This window comes from Hylobates moloch, unplaced genomic scaffold, assembly GCF_009828535.3.
Source record: "Hylobates moloch isolate HMO894 unplaced genomic scaffold, HMol_V3 SCAFFOLD_8, whole genome shotgun sequence".
NCBI classification, from domain to species: domain Eukaryota; kingdom Metazoa; phylum Chordata; class Mammalia; order Primates; family Hylobatidae; genus Hylobates; species Hylobates moloch.
Genome location: NW_026652283.1, coordinates 64,714,501 through 64,739,661, shown reverse-complemented (window position 1 = coordinate 64,739,661; position 25,161 = coordinate 64,714,501). Strand labels below are relative to the sequence as shown.

The 25,161-nt window shown below is 38.5% G+C and overlaps 1 protein-coding gene across 6 annotated transcripts in view; it reads right to left on the bottom strand.

Annotated features, from left to right (window-relative positions):
* NME7 (NME/NM23 family member 7) overlaps positions 1-25,161 on the bottom strand; it is a 237,027-nt gene that overhangs the window by 10,916 nt on the left and 200,950 nt on the right. Inside the window, exon 12 of one of the 6 annotated variants that reach the window (XM_058443248.1) lies at positions 23,066-23,441. The exons of the other annotated variants lie outside the window; for them this stretch is intronic. Within the exon in view, the coding sequence (XP_058299231.1) occupies positions 23,424-23,441 (18 nt within the window). The 3' untranslated portion in view covers positions 23,066-23,423. Of the gene's footprint in view, positions 1-23,065; positions 23,442-25,161 lie in introns of those variants that run through there. 6 annotated transcript variants of the gene reach the window in all.

Sequence of the window (25,161 nt, the reverse complement as noted above, 5' to 3'; positions counted from 1 at the left end):
GCCATGCAATTTTAGGTGAGCCACTTTCCTTCTTTGGGCAACACTTTCCTCAATGGTAAAACCAAGGTGTCAGATTAGAATTTGATTTCCTCAAAACCTAGAATCATGGAATGTTAGCGCAGGAAAGGGGTTTAGAGGAGGGCCTCTCAATCTTTGTCACCTCATGGTGCACCTAGAAAATGCTCATTCTCGCATGGCATCCTGGAGCCGGCACAGGAAGTGGTTAAGGATTGGAGCTGCTGCCTCCAGGTCTCAGAGGATCAATTATTCAGCTCATTTGCGGGGGAGTCCAAGCTTTGAGAATTACAAGTTCAGCCTCATCATTTTCCACATGGAGAAACTAATGCCCAGACACATTTTATGAATTTATAACAACCCATAAATTAAAGTACATGGTATCAATGTATTTTCAGTTGTTACACTATTATGTAATAAATCTATCCCAACCTGATGCCCTTCAGTCCATTTTCCACATGGTAACTGGAGAGACCTCTTAAAAACTATAAACCTGATTATGTCAATGCCCATTCCCCTCAAGGGTTGCCTCCTGACATTTTGAGGATAAAGATCCATATTCTTAAAATAGCCCACAAAGCCCTGCATGGCCCAATCTCTATTTCTCTAGTGTCATCTCAGGCTATTTTTTTTTTGTTTGCATTTTATATTTCTTCTTTCCTTTTCTAAAACACACCAACCAATTCCCCGCATAAGGGCTTTAGCAAGTGCTATTTTCTCGGCCTGGAGTCATTTACCTTCTTCCTTAGCTGACACTCGTTTCAGGCCTCAGTTCAAATGCCATTTGCTAAAGAAAACCTTTCTTAATCCCCCATCTACACCAGGTTCCCCGATTACAACTCATCCTGTCTTTTACTACAGAGCAATAATCAGAGTTTGTACTTGTCCATTTCTTTTTGTGATTATCTGATTAATGTCTGCCTTCCTCATTAGACTATGAGCCCTGAATGGAATGTGTGTCTGAATAGGAGCTCTTGTTCATTACTGTCTCCTCAGTGCTTACCAGTTTCTGGTGTATAGGAAAAGTTCAGTGAAATGTTCAATGAATGAATTTACGGTTTAGTTTTGGCTACAGAAGTCTTCCTGGCAACTTCCATTCATTGCACTGACAGCTCTGTACATCACATTTCTTGTAATATGAAACATGGATATGGTAATGCCTTACTTCACTCTAATTAGTGAACAGTATGAGCATTTACTTAAACTTTTCACTGCAATATTCTTAACAATTTTTTTTTTTTATTGTGGACAACTTTGAGATCTAATAAGCTATGGACCATTTCCCCCCCAGAATGAATATTTTGCAATTTCAGCCCAGTCAGTCCATGGACTAACCCTATGAGTAAATTTCAAACTCCTAAATTTGGCATAAAATAATCATATGACTTGAGCCTTAGCTACCTTTCCATGCTCATCTGCAATTCTCTAATGTCTTTTTAAACTCTGCTATATCAAATTCCATGTAGTTTCCCTACATGGAATTAGGGATTGCTCCTGTGAGTAGCTACTACACTCTAGCCTGGGCGACATAGTGAGACTCCATCTCGGGAAACAAAGACAAAAACAAAAAACCAAGGTAAAGAGCTAAGAGAATGGATACATAATATCCCTCAAATGAGAAAACAAACTGGAATACCAGCAAATAAAATTGAATACTTGCAATGTGTAATTATCCACAAAGGCCATTACAAGAGAATATATTATTCAACATACACACTATTTCTTCAGCCTGGAATACTGTTCTATGTTTTGTTTTTTTAACCTATCCTCCAATACTTGGAGCAGATTTCATATCTAACAGGAGGCTCATCTGATTCTTGTGCTGAAACCCAATAAGGATCAACCTCCTAGCATTTACTTCCTGATAGGGGCTTTCATGAAACCCAGGAAGGATCAATCTCCTAGCATTTAGTTTCTGATGTCAATTTTGATAACAGTTTTTCCTGGAGAACGTTAAATTTTTTGAGAATGAGGAGTGTGTCTTATTTAGCTGCAGTGCCTAGAACAGTGAATGGCACAAACAGGCCTTCAATAAATGTATGTTAACCTGAGAAGGACCAAAATTATCAATGGTAGAAGAAGCCAGGCACCGTGGCATGCACCTGCCATTCCAATTACTGGAAGCTGAAGCAGGAGGATTGCTTGAGCAATTTGTTTATTATACAACAAAGTTATTTTTACCCCAGTAAAATGACTAAAAATTGCGTTAGCCTAAGGTATCAATGTCAGTATCGGTTTCTGTTACAGAAAATCATCATGTAAACACTAGAACAATGAATTCTTTATTAAAACAATCTGAAGGCAATACTCAGAAAATGTACCATTATGATGACTTTATGGAAAGATTCAAAGCTATGCTGTGTGCTACTATTGTATAATGTTTTACAATTCTCTCTGCCTTGTGAATAGTAAGCAGCAGATTTTAGCTCTCAGATGGTGATTGTAGAGTAACCAACAAGTTAATGGGTAATGAGAAAAGTGGAGAACTTTGCACGGAAAGATATGTACACTGATATTCCAAGCAAAGAAATTATTTTTGCTGTTTTAAACTTGCGGTTTTTATTCATTTACTCAACAGATTAAGCTATTTCTAACTCTAAGGTTGGTACCAAAAGGGACCAGTATTTATCATTAGAACAATTACCATTCATTACACAATGGAATATAAGCATAATGCATAATGGATTTTCACAGTGTGATTGGGTAGAATCCAACGAGACGGCTAATTCACACAATTCTGTTTCACTTGCTCTGCCGCTCTTCTCTCTTATGCCAGATTCATTTGTTGTCATAAGGCCAGTTATAGCAGCACAGTGGGAGGCGGGGTAGAGGTGAGGACAGAAGCATTATCAGAAGCTTCCATGGAGGCACAGTTTTTAAAACTACCCACCGAGAATCCATAGGTAGCCTCACTGTAGCCTCATTCCATCCCCTACTCTTGCTCAGACCATAGTGGTAATGACAGAATGGGAGATACCACTCACTGATACAGTAGACTATTCTGTAAGATGACAAGGTCAGTAAAAGCAGTAAATAAGGGTGTGCTTACAACAAAGATGGAATTCACAATGTATGTTGACCCGAATTTAAAAAACAAGAAATAGAATTATGGAGGAAAATCGAATTGTTATAACCCCTAGAAACAAAAACAGCATCCAGCACAATTGTGAGTGCACAGTGCATACCACAAGAGATGTGAGCTAAATGTGGTATAATATGAGAGTATAGTGGGCCTGAAGAAGAAAGTAAAAAGTGGAGAGATACAGCATTTCATATTATTTTTATTGATTCAGAGGGTGCATGTGTAGGTCTGTTACATGGATATATTGTGTGATGGTGAGGTTTGGGCTTCTAGCATACCTGTAACCATAATAGTGAAGATTATACTCAATAGGCAATTTTTCAATCTTCATCCTCTTTTCACTCTCCCCGCTTTTGGAGTCCCCAGTGTCTATTATTTCCCTATGTATGTCCATGTGTAACCATTGTTTGGCTCCCACTTACAAGTGAGAACACAGCATTTAATGTTATCGGAGGGGGAAAAGATCCCATACTACAAATTTGTCTCAAATAATAAATACATCTGTGGTTTTTCAAAGAATAAGCCCTAATTTCCAAGGCAGACTTCCTAGTCCATAGCTTATACCATGAGATGGAAATTTAGATGCTACAGTGATTTGGGGTGATTCACACAGGCATTCTGTATAAATTAAGCAAAAATGAATGTATTTATCAATAATTACAGATAAACTCACCAAAAGTACAGCCAAAGCCCTTTGGAGTATGACATAATTTTGCAATAAAATCAGGTGGTGTACCTAACGGACAGACTATAACATACATACTCTTTAAATCCCAGTGACCTCTTCCCAGGGGTTAAATTAGAGGAGTCATATCAAATCCAAGAAATATCATCTTCAAATATATTTCAAAAGTCTCAAATGATTAAACCCAATGACCTTTTAATAAATGTAAAATAAATACAAACGGATATCAGCTCTAGGTCTGCCTTACTCCTTCCCTTCCTTCCACAGCCATTTGTCAATAATCAACTAAGTTACTGATAAACAGAGGCTAGGTTCTTGGGATACAAAGGTAAGACATGGCCCCTGCCCTCAAGGAGTTCACACTAAGGGGAGAACTACACAGAAACAAATAATTATTTTACAATACAACAAATATGTTAACAGAAGTATGTATAAGGACACTGGGGACAAAGAGGAGAAAGTACTTGTGATTTTGTTCCTCATATGACACATTATTCTTAAAATGGGAGATAAGAATTATGTACTTGGTCATTCAACAAATACTGACTATGCCCCTCTCATGGGTAAGCACAGTGAAATCACAGTGAGATCAGAATAATCCTTTGGCATTCCAGGGGCACGTGACCTTCTCTCATCCCCCCTCAAGAACTCAAAGGCCTCTTGCTGCTGACAATGCAGCAGCCTGATAGTTAAGAATTTTTTAAGAAATAAATAGCTTTATATTTTTAATCTAAAACTGAGTTGGACAAGTTTGTGAATAAAAATATCAGTTAATAAGGATAAAACATAAGTAAATATCTAATCATTCTAATTACTTTTGAGGGAGGCTAAATATTCTGACTCTATTTCCTATTATATCTTCCCTCATACTTAGTTTTTCTACTCTCACTCCCCATCCTATCATGAACTCTGCAGAAATAATACTTGTTACATTTAAGATCATACAGAAAGGCAGTGAGGTTAGAGAGTGTAAATTCTGGACCCAGACTGCCTGGGTTCAAGTCTGTGCTCTGTTATGTTCTAGCTGTGTGGCTCTGGGGAAGTTGCTTAACTCTTCTATGTTTCAGTTACTCATCTGTAAATGGGGTCATCAATTAATGCATATAAAACACTTAGACCAATGCTTGGCATATGGCCAGGACTCCCTACAAGCTAGTTAATATTCCTACCATATACATAAAAATAAAAAATCAATAAGCAATGATAAGAAAGAGTTAATGCAAATAAATTTCATAGCAGAGCTATCTTTTAAACTTCATCAAGAGCATGACTGTATCAAATTCCTAACTATATCAAGTAAGCATTTGCCCAATATGAGATTTAAAAGTAACGACTATAGTAGTTTGGATTTCATCTATGCTTAAGAAAAGAAAGTGTGACTTTGCTGTGGATAAGATACTTTCAAGATGTTGTCTTACTGCTATCTGTGTGGCTAAATTAACATTCAGATTAAAGGTGAGAAGGATATAGCGATTGTTATAACTTTCACAATTATCTCACAGAAAATTGCTCACACAATATCAGCATCTACATGGTAGTGGAGGTATTTGATATTTGAAGACAAAATTTCTTTCAAGTTTCTTTTATTTTTTTATTTTTTTGAGACAGAGTCTCGCTCTGTTGCCTAGGCTGGAGTGCAGTGCTTTGATCTCTGCTCACTGAAACCTCTGCCTCCTGGGTTTAAGCGATTCTCCTACCTCAGCCTCCTGAGTAACTGGGACTACAGGTGCACATAACCACACCTGGCTAATTTTTGTATTTTTTGTAGAGCCAAGATTTTGCCATGTTGGCCAGACTGGTCTCAAACTCCTGACCTTAAGGGATCCACCTGCCTTGGCCTCCCCAAGTGCTAGGATTACAGGTGTGAACCACTGCACCCAGCTTCGTTTCTTTAAAAGCTTTCCATAACCTGCAAAACCTTCTCAATACATGTGCTCTTGAAAACATTGAGCCTAATATTTTCCTGTTAGACTAGTCTTCTGTTTCCTCTTAAAACAGGAAAGCCCATAACTGTCTAAAGGACAAAGAACAGTAGTAGGTTTAACAATTTTCACCCTAAAGCCAAAGTGGGAGTAGCTGTAATATTTTATGAATGAAAAACAGGATGAATTCGATTAGGGCAACCATGTTTTAGACTCCTTTCTAAGTCACCTCCTAGAATTTTTAATCAGTCACTTAAGAGTTACTTATTAACTCAAAAACTGCTTAGTCACTGACTGAAAAATGAGGCAGGGAGCAGACCAAAGTCAAGAGTTCAGGGTCAAACTGCAGAAACCAAAGCACAATGAGTGGATTGGTTTCATCTTTCTCCTTAGTCTTTCAGAGCCAGGAAAATGAAGGGACTGGACAGTGTTGGTGGTTGGTAATGTGAACACAATACCAGCTGTCTTAGGTGAAGAGACACAAAAGTCACAGGTTAAAAAGGGCACTTTGTCTCCCTTACTTGATATGTGGATCAAAGCCATGTACCCATACATGTATTGTCCTTGGCATCTTTTCTCAGTTTTCTCTTTCACAAGATGCCCATACACACAATATATTCTATACCAATGCTCTTCTGGAAGTTCTTTCAACATCAAGATTACTAGAAATAAGAGCACTAGTGAGCATATCTATTTGTCAGTTTTAAGTAATATTTAACTGGCAGGGTGCAGTGGCTGACGCCTGTAATCCTACTTTGGAAGGCCGAGGTGGGTGGATGACCTGACGTCAGGAGTTTGAGACCAGCCTGGCTAACATGGTGAAATCCTGTCTCTACAAAAACACAAACAATAGCCGGGTGTGGTGGTGCATACCTGTAGTCCCAGCTACTCGGGAGGCCGAGGCAGGAGATTTGCTTGAACCTGGGAGGCAGAGGTTGCAATGAGCCAAGATCCTGCCACTGCACTCCAGCCTGGGTGACAGAGTGAGACTCCGTCTCAAAAATAATAAAAAATAAATAAATAATATTTAACTAAGAGAGGTTAATATTTTAGTTACACATTTCTCTCTCCTGCTAGAGGATTATATTTGGTTATTACAGTATTTCCCCCTTATCCCTACGGGATACATCCCAAACCCCCAGCGGATACCTGAAACCACATATAGTACCAAACCCTACATATACTATGTTTTTTCTTATACAAACATACCTATGATAAAGTTGAATTTATAAATTACACACAGTTAAGGGATCAAAAACAGTAACTAATAATACAATAGAACAGTTATAACAATATGCTGTAATTAAAGTTATGTTGTGAATGTGGTCTTTCTCTTAAAACATCTTAAGTACTGTATTCATCCTTCTTGTGATGAAGAAGGGTCAAAGCAGAACAGCATGAGATTGCATCATGCTACTCAGAATGGTGTGCAATTTAAAACTTACGAATTGCTTATTTCTGGAACATTCCATTAAATATTTTTGAAGTACAGTTGATTGAGAGTAACTGGGACCAATGGAAAGCAAAACTGCAGATAAGGGGAGATTACTGTGATACTGACTTACTGAATTCGGATTATACAGTTCTGATATGAGCCAGTCTTTTAACATCTTTCTAGTTTATGACTTTGGGTCCCTTCATGATTCTTAATCACTTTCATTCAATTATAAAATACTTATTTTATTAGCTGGGCACGGTGGTGCATGCCTGTAGTCCCAGCTACTTGGAGGCTGACAGTGGAGGACTGCCTGAACACAGGAATTCAAGGCTGCATTGAGCTATGATTGCACCACTGTACTCTAGCCTGGGTGACAGAATGAGCCTCTGTCTCTAGTTTACAATATGTATATATATTGTCTCTAATTTACTCTGTATGTCTGTATGTGTATGTGTGCATATTAAGCCCATAAGAAATATTTTTGTGCTTTATAAGACAGCTGAGAAAAATATATTTAAGAGTCTAAGGGCAAGCTAGTCTATCTGTATACTTGTTATAAAAAAGGTAAGGTGTATTGTAAATACGTTGCAATTAATGGACAAATAGTTGCTAGTATCTCTCTGGATTTCAAGGGCCCTTGCTAACCCCTTAATTTCTCCATTAGGAAAAAAGATCAAGAATTGGCCAAACTCAATATATTAACATTACTGAAGATCATCATAGTAAAGACCTACAAAATAGAGACAAGCATTGCTTAGTGGTGATGGAACAAGATTTTGATTTTATTTGTTTTTAATAAACAGTAGGCAAAGGGATATTTTGGTTGTCTAGAAAAAACACGTATTCTCACTTCCTTCCTACTAACCAGCTAACTTTTGCCTCTCAAACTTCAGCTACAAAAGGGAATCATCCATGAGTTTAATTGTACTGCCAGGTGACAGACAAGAGGGTTTATATGATGAGAAGAGAGGCTGGAAAAGGGAAAAAAAAAAAAAAAAAAAAAGAGGAGCAAGTTCAGATAGGCATGGTACAGAGGCTAGCACCTGGGTACTGACCTTTGAATTTCTTGCAAGGCAATATAATTTGTTCTTCAAACATAAAAGGCTACACTAAAAGAATAAAAGCCTTTTCCCCGCTATGTTCCTGTAAAACTTTATTTATGGACATTGAAATTTGCATATCACATACTTTTCAAGTGTCACAAAATATTATTCTACTTTTGATGTTTTTCAACCATTTAAACATGTGAAAGCCATTCTCAGCTCATGGGCCGCACAAAAACAGGCTGCAAGGGATGGGCCCTTAGACTAACGTTGGCTGACTGCTGGATTGGAGCATTAGAGCTTGGGTATGAGTCCCACCCCAGGGCTTCCAGGAGAGGGGGCCAAGGCTGATGCCATCTCCACCCTCACTGCTCTAGGTGGGAAGGCAGAGCTGGTGTTGTATGAGGTGTGGCTGCAGATCCTGGGCCAGCCCTTCACCAGGGCCTTGGAAGATAAAACCAGTCCTGAGTCCCGGGTGCTTCAGGGGCAGCTGATGAAATGAGTGAAGTGGCAGGATGGAGTGGGAGATCATGGAAGAGGCCTTGAGGGGATGGAGGATGACTGGACAAGGCTTTGGTAGAACTGTGACCCTCTTCACCCTCTGCTGACTCCCCAGCTGACCACCATCCTCAGACCTCTACAGAACTTGACCTACTGGTGGTGGAGGGATTCCAATGAATCCAGGGTGGCCCTGGGTGACCCAGGGCTCAGAGCTGGACTTGGTTGAGGGCAGGAGGCTGGAAGAGATGACCTCCGCTAGTCCCCCCAGGCTGTCCAGCCCCCTGAAGCCTGTGATGATCCTTCCGCCAGGCCAGACCCACTGACTGCCAGAGTGGGTGCCACCTTCTTCAGGGCTGTGCCAGCCCAGGCCCTTGGGTAGGAATGTGTGCACCAGTGTCTGGACACCCTGTGGGAGGCAGAGTGTCTCTTGGTAGAGATGGTCATTCCAGACCTCAGTCAGTATCTCCTTCCCTCTGCAGACCCCCTCCCTCTGTCTGTGTCCTCTGTCCATCTGCCTCCTCCCTCGGGTTCATTGCTCCTACATGACCTGATCTGAAGCCTGCCTCCTCAGCCTGCCTTGCATTCTCATGGAAGCCCTCCCATGATAAATTTTCAATTTATCTTTAAAAATACATTATTTGAAACCAGATTTGTTAAAGCCCATAATCAGTTGAAAAGAAAAAAAAATCCAGATTTGTGTGGGTTTTGTATTTGGTAAAAAGATAATTAAGTAGGTTCTGACAGTGAAATTGGAGTTTTAACTTAGCTGGGATATCATTTATAAAAGAGCCTAACAGGCCCGACAAGAAACAGGGCTGCCATAGAAGTTATAGCCTTTCCTTTGGCTCTACTATATTTATTTTCTAATGGACAAGTTAAGTATAGAATGGTAAAGATAATAATTTAAAAAGATAATAATAATAACCAATATTTAATTGAATACTTCCTATTCTTATTGATTTACCTATATCACCTAATCTATTTCTTGCTGCTGCTCTCTGAGGTAAGTACTATTATTATCCCCACCATAAAGATGAGGCAATTCAGGCACAAGAGTTTAACCTGCTTGCTTGGACAGCTAGTAAGTGGCAGAGCTAGAGTTCAAACCCAGGTAGTCTGATTCCATATGCATTTGCTCTACTGAAAGTACTTAACCCAGTCTGGGCACAAAGCAAGTGCTTTCTATGATCATTATTGCTTTTATTATTACTGGATTTAAGAAAACTATATTGAATGCCTACCCACTGGAGAATTGAGGAATGAACAAAACACACAAGGTCACTGTTCTCATGGATCATAGAGGTCAGGGGAGGAGATAGATACTATTCAAAGAATTATACCTTGATAGTAGAAATTGATCACTTGAAGGAGAAGAAAATTTCTGAATGGTCTTATTTTAGACTACCAGGTCCTTAAGACTTGTTACTGGATGATCAGAGTATACGCTTCCATTACTCCTATTATCTACTCACCTTAAACTCTGCTGCTTGGTTAAAGTTTTGGGAACTTTATCAAGTCACTGCCCTGTTCAAAAACCTTTGATGGCTTCCAGTTTTCTAGAGCCTAAGTAGCCACTGTGTGTCATACATACCAAGAAAATCTCATCCCGCATTTACAGCAAACATCAGTAATCCATCATGGTGATTTTTTTTTTTCTATTTGGTTGTAGTTTTATCAATAAATCAAAAACTGGCACTTGAATTGAAACACTTTTGTCATCCTTGACCTAGTTTGCTGTATAGAAACACTGGTTTTGGACTTAGACAAACTTGGGTTCAAATTTCAGCTCTCTGCCACTCATTGGTGGTGTGATCCTGGCCAAGTCATTTCACCTATGGGAGCCTCACTCTCTTAGCATATAAAATGGAGATAATAGAAACTATTCAATAGAGTTTTTAGGTAATGCAGGTAAACAATTTGGCATAGTACCTGGTATATATTGCTTAGTAAAGTTATTATTTTTATCACCATTATCACAATGTTCATTATTGCCATCAGAAAGCTTTCCAAAGTCTCCACAGTCTAGCTCTAATTTACATTTCCAAATTTATTTCCCATACTCTACCAAAGGAACGCTCCACTTCAACCAGACGAACTCAGTGTCTCCTAAAACTAGCCTACCCTGTTCTTTTTCTGTGTGTATAAAAATCTGCCTTATTCTTCAAATGCCATTTCATGAAATTCATGAAATTTATTTCATGAAATTCATGAAATTTATTTCATGAAATTTCCCTGACCCCCTTCAGCCACAGTCATACTGCTCTCCATTGAACTCTCATACTTAGTGTTTCTAACACTTCATCATACACTATCTGGCAACATTCTCTTATGCTGGTGTTTAATTTTATACTACAATTTAATTTTACATGTCTTTTTATCTTTTCCATCTAAACTCTCTACTTTTCTTTTTCTTTGAGACAAAGTTTTGTTCTGTCACCCAAGCTGGAGTACAGTGATGTGATCATGGCTCACTGCAATCTCGAACCTCCCAGCCTCAAGAGATCCTCCCACCTCAGCCTCCTGACTAGCTGAGACTTTAAACACCTGCCACCATGCTTGGCTAATTTTTTTTTTTTTTTTTTTTTTTTGTAGAGACATCTCCCTCTGTTGCCCAGACTGGTCTTGAACTCCTGGGCTCAAGTGATCTTCTTGCCTTGGTCTCTCAAAGTGTTGGAATTACAGGTGTGAGCTATTGTGCCCAGCCAAATAGGGATAATCACGTTTTATTTTTTGAAACAGAATCTCACTCTCTCACCCAGCTGGAGTACAGTGACATGATCATAGCTCATGGCAACTTTGACCTCCCAGGCTCAAGCAATCTTCCTGCCTCAGCCTTTGGAGTAGCTGAGACCACAGGTACATGCCACTACACCTGGCTAATTTTTGTATTTCTTTAGAGACTGGGTCTTGCCACGTTGCCCAGGCTGGTCTCAAACTCCTGGGCTCAAGTGATTCTCTTACCTCAGCCTCCGAAAGTGTTGGGATTACAAGTGTGAGCCACTGTGCTGGGCAGAAATGTGTATCTTCAAAACAGCACCTGGTGAAATGACTGCACATTCCTATCAACGAATGAATGAAATTTAAATAAAATAACACGTGGTAGTTAACTTAAAATTAAGCCATGGATTAAGGAGATAAAATTAATTTTTAATTCCTCATGTTATATTGAAGAACTCAATATTATAAAAAAAACTCTGGCTTTTTATTTTGAATTTGAAAATCAGAGGCCAAGCACGGTGGCTCACGCCTGTAATCCCAGCACTTTGGGAGGCCGAGGTGAGCAGATCAGGTGTTCGAGACCAACCTGGCCAATATGGTGAAACACCATCTCTACTAAAAATACAAAAATTAGCTGGGCATGGTAGTGTGCACCTGCAGTCCCAGCTACTCAGGAGGCTGAGGCAGAAGAATTGCTTGAACGGGAAGTGGAGGTTGCAGTGAGCTGAGATCAAGCCAGAGCAAGACTCTGTCTAAAAAAAAAAACAAAAATCAGAATTTTCTACCTTTGTCCATTAGTCCTAGTTAAATAAATATTTTTAAAAATACTTGTGCTTACGTATAAGTGTTAAAGAATACTCTATTTCTCCAAATAATTATAAAGGATTTTTTCTTTATTTTTAAAATATGTTTTTAAAATTTGTATAATTAAAAAAAATTTTTTAAGATAGAGACAGGGTCTTGCTGTGTTGTCCAGGCTGGTCTCGAACTCCTTGGCTCAAGCAATCCTTCTGCCTCAGCCTCCCAAAGTGCTGGGATTACCACAGCACCTGGCCCAAATTTCTTTAACATAGATAAAATCACCACTTGCGGGACTCAACTAGTTTACATTCCTCTTTGGCCTGTGAAATGTGATATATGTTTTCCATATCAAGTTTGAATAAAATTATCAAAGACTCCATAAGCATGTGTAACTTAGCCCAGTTGCTCCCAACCACCAGATGGTGAGGGTCTGGGATGACATTTCACTGCTTTCTGGCAAAATGGGAAAAATGAGGGCAACAAAGCAGTGATGAAGCAAGGGTTGGCAGGAGTAGTCCACCCTGGGGAAGGGACAGTATTTTCTCACTGACATTGTTTGGAACTGCCTGTTTATGGTGATAATGAAAAGCAGACAAACTATTAGTGGATTCTATTATTGTTTTAAAATGATCTACAGAAGATGCAACGCTGTTTTGCCTGTGCCTGAAGTGGACTGCTTTGACGATCATGTCTTTGGCGTGCCATAGCAATAAAGTGAGCTTCAGGTAAAGCTGAATTTATTCAGTTGAAGAGACAGTCCATTATTCTATGATAAAATGCTGTTGGTGATTAAATATCCTTTTAAAACAAAACGATGATGACGGGAAACAAATTTTTCTAATGTCTTCATTTGTTAAATTTTTAAAACTTTATCATTATGTCTATCCCCAAAGTGGGTTTTGTTACTGTTTGTTTTTTTTTTTTGAAATGTTCCAGGTCTGTGAAATTCCAAATCTGACGACAGCTTGACAAAAATTAATCAAGAGAACAACTTGACTTAATGGAGAGTGCACAGTGTTTTTTGGCTTAGAACAGTGGCTGTCCAAGTGTGGTACTCTAAACCAATAGCATCAGCACTAACTGGGAACTTGTTAGAATGCAAATTCTCAGGCTCTATCTCAGGTCTACTGAATTAGACACTGTGGAGTATAGCCCAGCAATCCATATTTTTAAAAAGCCTGGCCAGGCATGGTGGCTCACACCTGTTATTTCCAACACTTTGAGAGACCAAGGTGGGACGATTGCTTGAGCCCAGGAGTTCTAGAGCAGCCTGGGCAACACAGGGGGACCCTGTCTCTACAAAAGAAAAAAAAAAATTAGTGGGGCATGATGGTGCATGCCTGTGGTCCTAGCTGCTAGGGAGACTGAGGAGGGATCACTTGAGCCTGGGAGGTCGAGGTTGCAGTGAGCTGTGATCATGCCACTACATTCCAGCCTGGGTGACAGAGTGAGACTCTGTCTCAAAAAAATTAAAAAAAAAATTAAAAAGCCATCCAGGGAATTGTGCTACTGTTTGAGAACCATTTCCCAGGGAATAGGTAGAGAAGATACAAAAAGTGCTGAGACAGAATGCCTGGAGATTCTTAAATGACCCCTATAAGGTCACTTTTAGTCCAATGATTGTGTCTATTTATTTTATATGGATTTTCCATACTTAATTAACCAATTTATCCAAAATAAATTAATCTAAAATAATCCTAGAGTGTTCAGCAAATGATTTTATAAGTGCCTATATAAAGTGGGATAAATCATATTAAATATAGTCCTTAAGTCATTAAGCTTGTTACTTTTCAGATTCAGAAGGCAGCCTATCTGAAGAAAGGTGGAGCTGGCACTGTACTTGAGAAAGAGAAAGACCTATGAACCTGTAACTCCCTTAGAATCTAGCAATGAACATATGCCCCACTATGACGGGATATAGGAGGGAATGTGAAATTGCTCCTTATCCAAGATTCTTTTATCTAAGAAAACAACCAATGCTGATGAAATACTAACTGGGCCATAAAGAATTACAATTTGATAGCTTAAGGCCTCTTATATTTTCATGATGTTTTTACAACGAATGTAGAGACTTCTGAAATATCAGGTTTGAGAAGGAAGAAAAGAATCCATGCAAACCATTTGCTTTCCACATGCACGTATTTCAGGTTTTACTTGAATAAACAGCAATGAAAGAAGATGCTGGTGGAAGTGGCCTTTTTAACTGACACATAATAATTGTTCACATTTTTGGGATGCTGTAGTGGACTTTTCTGGCAACTGGCAGGTGGAGGGAAGGGTGAGATGTGGTACCTGAAAGCAGGGCTCACTCTCATCAGGTCATTGAGACATTTCAGCCATATAAAAAGAGAGAGGGTATGGAGGTCCACTGTCCCCATTCATGATATATTCCCACATGCATTTACTCAACAGACTAAAAGCCTGCAATATGTTAGCAGCTGGAGATACAAAAGTCCCTGATAAGCTCAGGCCCTCAAAGCACTTACACATCCCACAGGGAGAACGACAAGAGTTGGTCTCCTGTACACCTCTGAGCCACATGACCATGACAAATGGTGAGTGCAGATTTGATGAACCTGCAGATAACTATTTTAAGCTGCAAGAAACCCAGGGCCTCTCTCCTTGTTACCCTCATCATCCATGCAATACATGCATACCATGTATCTCAGGCCTCTCCTCCCTGGGAGGGCAAATGGCAGCCTTAACATTGAGACTTCCCTCCAAAAAAATCTGGGTAATTAATCAGGTCATGGCTGGCTCCTTCCAGAGAAGCCAAAGATTCCCCCATTCAGAGACTGGAACTCCTTTGGAAGTGTAACAACCCTTGGCTACAGTTAAATCCATCCAGAGAGGCTACTGATCCCTTCAAAGTTAAGAGGCTGCTGCTGCTTCCAACTGTCAGTTAAATCCTGAAAGCAAAACAATCCCTTTGCTGGTCTGCTCACAGGGTCTAGGCTTTCCTCAAAAGCAGAACCAAAGCCGACTTCTAAAAAGTCTGGTGTATGTCTTCTTTTGAGAAATGTCTGTTCATGTCCTTTGCCCACTTTTTGATGGAGGTTGTTTTTTTTTTTGGTAAATTTGTTTAAGTTTTGTATAAATGCTGGATATTAGACCTTTGTCAGATGCATAGTTTGCCCAAATTTTCTCCCATTCTGTAGGTTATCTGTTTACTATGTTGATAGGTTCTTTTATAAGTTTTTAAAAAGTCTAGTGTGCCCCTACTCACTGAGACAGTGGTTTCTAAATGTTAGTCTAACTATCAGCCATATCGGAATATCAGAATCACCTGCAACATAAAATACAGTAGTGCCCCCTTATAAGTGGGGAATATGTTCCAGTTCCCCCAGTGGATGCCTGAAACTGTGGATAGTACCGAACTCTATCTATACTGTTTTTCCATATATAGAAAGATAAAGTTTAATTTATAAATTAGGCACAGTAAGAGATTAACAATAAAATAGCATAATTATAACAATATACTGTAATATTTCATCATACTACTCAGAATGGCATACAATTTAAAACTTTTTATTTTTTAATTTTTGCAACACTGCTCTTTAAGGTACCATACAATTTAAAACTGATAAATTGTTTATTTCTGGAATTTTCCATTTTATATTTTCGGGCCATGGTTGACCACGGGTAACTGAAACTGTGGAAAGTGAAACCATGAATAACAGGGTTCTACTCTATAGATATAAGAAGCTCATACCAGACCTCCTTAACCAGAATCTTCTACAATAGGGCTCTAGGCTTACATAGTTTAAAAAAAAAAACTCTATAGGTGATTTTAATGCATGCTATTGATTGGGAACCGCTGCACTAGGACGGTAGTTCTCAAATTTCATGGGCACCAGAAGCACCTGGAGGGCTTGTTAAAGCACAGATTCCTGGGTCAAATCCCCAGAGTTGCTAAGCAGCTGGCCTACAGTGGACCCCGAGAATTTCATTTCCCCTAAGTTCTCACATGATGCAGCTGTTCTGGAGCAGGAGAGGACACATAAGAACCACCGCACCAGGGATCAGCTGGGGCCAGTTCCACTGGAAGCCTGTTTACTAGCTAAATGCCTCTTGACCACCTGGAGAAGATACTGCTTTTTACTTATCCAACATTCATTCTCCCTTTCTTCCTTCTAACAGTATCTTGATTTTTGCTAGTGGGAGCAATGTTCCCAACTAACAAAACTACGTTTACTCACTTCCTTTCTAAAAAGGGGCGGCCACAGTACTAAATCCCAGCAACAACAAAAATAACCAGAAGCTGTTGGGTGAGGGCTTTGGTTTTTGGAAAAGCTTAAAGGTGGGCGAGGGAGGAAGTGTTAGCTCAGCTGGCATTCTTTGCCTTTTGCCCTCACTCTTCTTTCTTTATGCCTGGAAAAAAGAAGTGATAACTCGAGTTCTGACAACATTCTGTGGCAACAAGGCAAAAAGCACATTACTAAAGATGATGACAGTACCAAGGAGGAGGAGACTGGGTGACTGATGGTATTATGGAGCTGCCATACCAGTCCCACATGCCTACCTTCAGATCTCAAATTATGTGGCAGAAAAATAAAAGTTCTCATTTTTAAAGATGATTTTAGGGTCTCTATTTACTAGTCACCAGAAAATTAATTATTAATTTGTCACACCCCAACCCACCAACATGGAGGCCATTATATTCACCTCTTTTCTCCCATCCTGCTATTCTCACATGGCTCTGAGATTCTTCTTCCCTTCCCCAATCTCTAACTATTCCTATTGCTTTCTGCAGAACTTCAGTGCCATTGTAAACTCCCTTGAAACTTGAATCTCTTCATAGGCCTCTTAGCCTTAAATGAAACCTGGATATCCCCTAAGGGCATCAATTCCTTGGAGTCCTCAGGAGAAGAATCTCTGGCCAGGAGGGTAGGAGTAGTTCTATCCTTTGTCCCAGTGCTACTTTAAGACCTCCTGCCCTTATATATGAACTCCTGACTTTTTGAGGCTTATGCCATCTCGCTAGATCTTTTCTTCTTGTTGCTGTCACACCTTTGGTTCACAAACTTCCCTCGTTTGTGAAAGAATTCAGACTTTGAGTCACCATTTTCCTCTCCACCCTACCTCCTAACCTAACCATGATCCAAGGTGATTTCAATGCCACTCAACATGAAAGCTTCTCTCAGTTCCTAGACTTACATATCTCTAGTGACTGATACCGATCTCCACTCCACACTGGCTACCTCCTTCCATGGCCACACTCGGAACCATATCATCCATTACCATGGAAAGCTCCACTTCTGAAGTGTACCGTGACACAGCTCTTTCCCTGTTATTCCTGGGGTCTCTGTAGGTACTTTAGAAAAGCATTCGGTCCTTTGGCCCATCTACTTTCTCCCTTTCTTCAAGCACCTCCTGCCATCACATCTTTCCTTGTTTATAACTTCAACTACAGTTGCTAACATCCTCAATTATCTTTCCTCATCGTCCCTCCTGTAAAAACCTCACCCCTGGGCCAAACTGTTCACTAGAAAATAATAACACCATAATACATGTAATCTCCTAAATCAACTGAATTATAAATATAACCCATAAATATATATTCTGTCATCAGCACTTTCTCCATGGCCACTTCAAACTTTGTCTACTATCTCTTATTCAAGACTCCTGGTGCCAGATGTTTTGGCATTTACAATAATAATCTGGAATATATAGTATATATTATATAATACTTCAAGGGGTCTGGGAAGTCACTCATCATCAAATACATTAATATTTTTACAGCAGTGTGGAGAGTCACACTAAATAGGTTAAATAAAAATGATATACATTAAATGTTTTGTCAAGCTACTGAAACAAAACTGTTTAATGATACACAACGATATAAGATCAGGTTAGGCTTTACCATTAAACTTATGAAAAAACTTTGGTTTTCAGATATTTTTAGATTTTTAGATTTTGGTATCACAGATAAAGATGGTACTATCATGTTTGCTTGGGGATAGGCATTAATCCGGATTCATTCCCACAGGCTACCTTTCACATCCAATTAGTCTCTGAGGCTGTCTGTTCTACCCCACTAAATGTCTTTTGAAGCTCACTGCTTCTGGCTATCCCTTCTGCCATAGCAATTCAGGAAACCAGAATTTTCTCCTGAATTACTTAATAGACTTCAACCTAGTCTCTGTCCCCCTAGACTCCACCCACTTGTTTCCCTGCCCAACCCCAGGGCCCTTTCATCTGTTCTCTACACTGCAGCCAGAGTGACCTCTATAACACAGATATGATTGTGCTATTCCCCGGGTAAAACATTTATTTGGATCCCTAATGGCCTGAAGATGAAGTTCAGTTGTCTTAATATGACTTTACAAGGCCCCTGCTGACGTTTCCAGCTTTATCTCTTGCCATTTTCTACCTCCTGGTCAAAGCCCCAGTCTTATTGCACTATTTTTAGATCTCTGAGAGAAAGCTGTTTGCTTTTGTATTTGTACAAGTTGTTCCCTCTTTGACAATGTACTAGTAAAAATCACAACTCTTCTTCTTTCAAGATAGAAACTAAAACTAAAGATAAATTATGAGTGTCAGTATGTGTGGAGGCCTGCGTTACTCACGGCCAAGAAATTGTGGCCTGTCCAATCATCTTAGTCACCCTGCACCTATGTTTATTTCTGATTAATCCTTGATTCACTATTTTTTCCCCCAGAGTGCACCAGAATAAGAATCCATGCAGAAATAATTATGTATCCAAATTCAGGTTTGATCAACTACTTATGAAACTGACTTTGCAAAGATTATGACAGTGAGAGGAGTCTAGCATAGCTGACTCCATCTTGCTTCTGGCCTCACAGACTGGTTGTCTTCACTCATTCTTGGGTGTCAGCCAAGCTCACCATGAGAGGAATTCAGTCTATAGTTTCACCTGAAAACAAGAACTAACCCCTTCCTGGCTCAGGAACTGAAAATTGTCTTTGTAAAACTAATGAAAAGCCACAATATTAATATTATGGGAGGGGCCTGAATGCTGCTAAAATGTAGACGTAGGTTCTATAATGCTTTATTGCTCAGGGGTCATGTGGTTCAGAGGTCACAAGATTTGTGATCTCCCCAATTGATCCCGTAGGTAACATCACTATTGTAAAACCTAAGATTGGTCTTTTGAGATGTTTTTTAGATGTGCATTCTGGCAACCGATGGACCTCACCCTGACCCTGACTTATGACTCAACTGATCCTGTGGCCCCACCCAGAGGCAGACTCAGCACAAGAGGACCGTTTTCTACATCTCTATGATTTCATCCCCAGTCAGTCAGCAGTACACACTTCCTACCCTTGCCCACCAAATTGTCCATAAAAACCTTAACCTTTGATCCTTTGGGGAGACTGATCTGAGTAATAATTCCATCTCTTATGTGGGCAGCCTCTTGTCAATTAAAATGGTAACTTCAATACCACAGTCTTGGTGAACTGATTTTCTCTGTGCAGGGGGCAGGAAGAACCCGTTGGGCAATTACACTTATACATACAATTAAATATTTTATATGCTTCTTAAACTTTTATAATCACAAAAGTGGTATCACCAAGTTACAAAACATTTAGAAAAAGAAACAGGAAAGACCCATGTTTTCATCATCCTATAAAATATTTGCTATACATAACTGTCTCCTGAAAGGTGAGCTCTGTGAAGATAAGAGCCACATGTATTCTGTTTACTGCTGTGTTCTCAGTGAAGTGTTTTAATGTTTAAAAAATATAAATACAGGCCAGGCATGGTGACTCTCACCTATAATCCCAGAACGTTGGGAGGCTGAGGCTGGAGAATTGCTCAAACCCAGGAGTTCAAGACCAGCCTGGGCAACATGATGAGACCCCATCTTTACAAAAAAAAAAATTATTTGGGCATGGTCACACAGCCTATAGTCCTAGCGTCTCAGGAGGCTAAGGCAGGAGGATTGCCTGAGCCCAGGAGGTGAAAGCTGCAGTGAGCCATGATCATGACATTGCAATCCAGCCCAGGAGACAGGGTGAGACCTTGTCTCAAAATAATAATAATAATAAAAGTACCTAAATGAATGATTGACCTATCATTTTGGCATACAGAATTAAAATTCGAACATACTTGAATATTCTACCACATACCCATTCAGCAACATTGAGGTTCTCAATTTTAGTACATGCAAAGTTTTGGTTGTTCCCGTAACAGAAAATCAGAAAAAGAAGGTCCTTGGAAAAGACCAGAGGTTTAGAGGTAAAGTGAAAGGCAAAGAAGTAGATATTATTTTCCCCACATACAATGATTCCCAAAGATGTGTTTCAACGAATCCTGGGGAAAGATGAAGGAAGCGAGGAGAAAGTAAAACTGCCTCTCAGAAGTATCATTGGTGACATGAGTGAGATGACAACTAACACTGAAGTGGAGAAGAGGGGAGGCGTACACGAGGTTGAGTCATAACATCACAAAGGCATCATTCATTTTCATAGACAAGGGGGAGCCAACAAATGACTTCTCGTATGAGTAATGTATACCATACAGCAAAATAAATTTGCCAGTATCTTGTTAGAATTGTAGGTGGAAGCCATCTAGAAAAATTTCTGATGAGCAAAGCGATAAATGGATCAATTAAATTAGAATCTCTACTTGTTATCTTTAAAGGTGTTAAGGTCATGAAAGTCAAGGAAAAATTCAGAAACTGATCTAGATTGAAAGAGACTAAGGAGAAAACTAAATGCAATGCATGATCCTGACCTGGATCCTTTTGCTAACAAAGAATCTTATTGAGACAATTGGTGAAATCTGAATGGAGTCTAAGGATTAGATGGTAGTAATAAATGAATGTTGATTTCCTTATTTGGACGCTTGTAATGTGATTATATAAAAAAAATACCCTTTTATGTTAAAAATACACACTAAAGGATTCAGAAGTATGCACATAATGTTGATGACTTACTCTCAAATGTTCATAAAAAATTTACTGTACATTAACTGCAACTTTTCTAAAAGTTTAAAATTGTTTAAAAAAATTAGAATCTTGGCCAGGCGTGGTAGCTTACGTCTGTAATCCCAGCACTTTGGGAGGCCAAGGCGGGCAGATCACAAGGTCAGGCGATCAAGACCATCCTGGCTAACACAGCAAAACGCTGTCTCTACTAAAAATACAAAAAATTAGCTGGGCGTGGTGGCATGCACCTGTAGTCCCAGCTACTCGGGAGGCTGAGGCAGGAGAATAGCTTGAACCCAGGAAGCAGAGGTTGCAGTGAGTCGAGATTGCACCACTGCACTCCAGCCTGGGCAACAGAGTGAGACTCTGTCTCAAAAAAAAAAAAAATTAGAATCTCTGGGGGTGAGTCTGGACATCAGTATTTAAAAAACTGGCTAGGTGATTCTGATGTGCAACCAAGGCTAGGAAACACTGTTATAGAGTCTTCTCTATAAAGTGTGACATACTTTTTCACTGAGTGCAAAAAATATAATTTATTTAACTAAACTCTTCCTTCCTTTCTTTCTTTCAAAAATCACTTATTGAAGAGCTTTTATATGCCAGGCAAGAAAAAATCTCTTCTCTACTATGTGTACTCACAGTCTCACATGAGCAAACAGACACTGTGCTGTAATAGTAATAATAATAATAACTACTATCATTTGTTGAGCAATTACTATTTGCTAGGCACAATGATATTTGATAGGGCAGGTACTGTTATTTTCGTTTTACAGAGTGAGGAAACCTACGCACAGTGAGATGAGTAACTTGCCCAGGAGTACAGAGCTATTTTGACTCTTGGCTACACCACTATAGTATAGGAAGGCAAAGTGCTATGAAAACACACATACGGACTGATGCAGACTATGGGTGCCATGGGAGGTTTCTTAGAGGAGGGAAGGTGGGAAGTATCTGTAAACATTCATATTATTTCCATTGTAAATGATCACAAATACTCCTTCCATGAACATCTGTGCAGATAGCTTTCCATTTTGTAGTCCTGCTGCCACTCTCTTCCTTTGCTTAGATTCTAAGAAGTAGAATTCTGGGACAAAAGTTATAGAAATACTCCAAGGCTTTCAATATGTTTTTCCCATAGTTGTCACCAGCTATATGAGGGTATCTACTTTACTGTAGCATTGCCAGCAGTGGGCATTATTACTTCAAAAATTCTTTTGCTATTAATAGAAAACTAGTATTTGATTACTCAGCTGAACATTTTACCATCAATGCTATCTTTAACACACAAATTTAAGATCTTTGTAGTTACAACCAGCAGAGTATAAGAGAACATTAACAGTGAAAGAACATTCTAGAATGTCTCATATTATAAATACCATAATTTATTCCTATAATCACAAAATTGACTGGGTCACAATTAGCAATATTCAAAGAAAACAAATTTCTGTATTCATGCTAAGATCTTTGACCTCTCAAACTCACTATGAGTTCTAGGAGAACAGTAGAAATGAATTGTTTGATCCTACCACAATCCAGCAAGTAAAACATGTTCTATAATTGTTTGCTATAAAAATAAATAAATAAATAAATAAATAAATAAATAAATAAAATAATGGATAATGACAAAATATAAACTGAAGCCATACTTTCTGAGCTCTACACCCATGACACATAGCTCAGTAAACATCACATTAGGGAAAGATTAAAGAGAAGTAGCATGTTCCCCTCTTTCTCTTCTTGCCATATAAATAGGATAACAATATATTCCAGTTTGCGTGTGACAGTTCTGGATTTTCACTTTGAAGACCTATAGCCAGATGCCTCATTTGGCCTTTATGTATTTTCATAATATTTTATCATCTGAAGCCAAATAATAATCTGAAAGTAGTTAATTGATAAAGGCATCCTTGACTATATCAGCACTCTTTATTTCATTTTATTGATAAAAGAAGTGAAGCATGGAAAGAAAATGTGACTTATTCAAGGTCATATCAAGTAAAATAATCAGCCATATAAGAGGAAGCTACTGATGCTCTAACTTCTGATTTTTGATTAATTCTCTAAACCACACAGTCATTAATGTACAATGAAATCTCCAGTGAAGTTAGATCAGAAAAATTTCAATCATTTAGTAAATGGCTTTGCAACCTACAGGCAGTAATAATCTACTTCAAACGATATGAGCAAAATCATAGGCATACCTTAGATAATACTTTTTCCTTTTTCTTTTTTTTCCTCAGGCCCTCTTGGATAATATTTTTAATAGGTATAAATTTCATGGTTAATAACCTTTCAGTCTCATTAAGTAAAAGTCTCTGTTCAAACCTAGTTGATAGGTCCAAGCTACCAGAAGGTGAGGAAATATTTATTTATAAAGTAAGTTAAAATTTAAAATAAACATTTAATCTTTTTGGTTATTAAAAAATAAAGCTTAGTACATTTTTACATTTCACAAGTATGTCTAAATTTCATACAAAGATGCATAATAGAAAAGGTTTTACAAATATCTTGGGATTATACCAGAAAATCTTAATGGAGCTAACAAAGTCACTTTCTGTAACAACAACAAAGAAACTTATGGTGATAAATTTAATAGACTACTACTAAGAACTATATGAAAAAAAGTGACTCTACTGCTTGCATAAAAGGAGAGGCATACCACATACGAAGTTGGAGAAACTCACTATTACAGATATGACATTTTCATATAATTTATAAACATATTGTAACATCACTCAAGGTCCCATTTGCATTTTGTAGGGGTGGAGTAAAGACCTCGGTAAAAAGTCATTTAAAGATCATTCGGAGGTTGGCCAGGCGTGGTGGCTCATGCCTGTAATCCCAGAACTTTGCGAGGCTGAGGTGGGTGGATCACCTGAGGTCAGGAGACCAGCCTGGCTAACATGGTAAAACTTCATCTCTACTAGAAATACAAAAAATTAGCTGGGCATGGTGGCATGCACCTGTAATCCCAGCTATGCAGGAGGCTGAGGCTGGAGAAATGCTTGAACTCAGGAGGCGGAGGTTGCAGTGAGCCGAGATCGTGCCACTGCACTACAGCCTGGGCGTCAGAGTGAGACTCCCTCTCAATAAATAAATAAATAAATAAATAAATAAAAAGTTCATTTGGAGGAATACATTTTAGGGACTAACCAAGAACACTTTTGTAAAGTATAAATAAGCTACAATAATAAAAACAGTATTTTGCTGGTAAGATCAATGGAATAAAACAGGAAGTTCAGAAACAGGCAAGGATGTATATAAGTATTCAATAAATGAGAAAGAATAATGAAAGGATGGAAGGATTTAGCCATTTAAATAAAATAAATTGTTTATTATTAATAAACAATATTGTGATAGCTGGCTAAATCCATACCTCACACTATATGTCTAATAAATTCCAGATGGATTGAACATTTCAATGTATGAAAATGAAAACAAAATATTTGGGGAAGGCTTTTCTATGTACAACTTCCAGGACATAATTTTTTTTTAAAAGACTAATAGATTTGATCACATAAAACATAATACTCATTAAAACAAATGTGTATTAAGGATATCAACCATTTTTCTGTCATTTATAGTATAATCACTTAAATTTATTATCTTAAATTTCATTTAGCTTATTTTGACACAAAAATTTTAAAATTTATAAGAAGTTAAAAAAATAAAATTTTTATTTACAGTTTCCTTCTTGGATTTTGGCCTAGAAATGACTTTCTTAACCCTAAACCAGACCCAGTTTCACTTATATTTTCTCGGAATTCTTTGTTTCATATTTTATGTTAATTTAAAAGATGAGAGATCAAATATGGCTCTGTTTCATATTAGCTGTCTGGTTTGGGGATGTTACTTAACCTCTCTGAGTCTCAATTTCAGTTTCCTAAAAAAACAGATATAATGAATACTAGCCTATGGAGTTGCTATGGCAATGAAAGAAATCATTTATACAACGCATGTGTCATGGTAGAATCTGGTTAATAAAGGTGACCAAAATGTTAGCTATCACTTTGAGTGCTACTGTTATAGTTGGTAGCTAGTCGGGTATGAGCAGGGCAGGAAA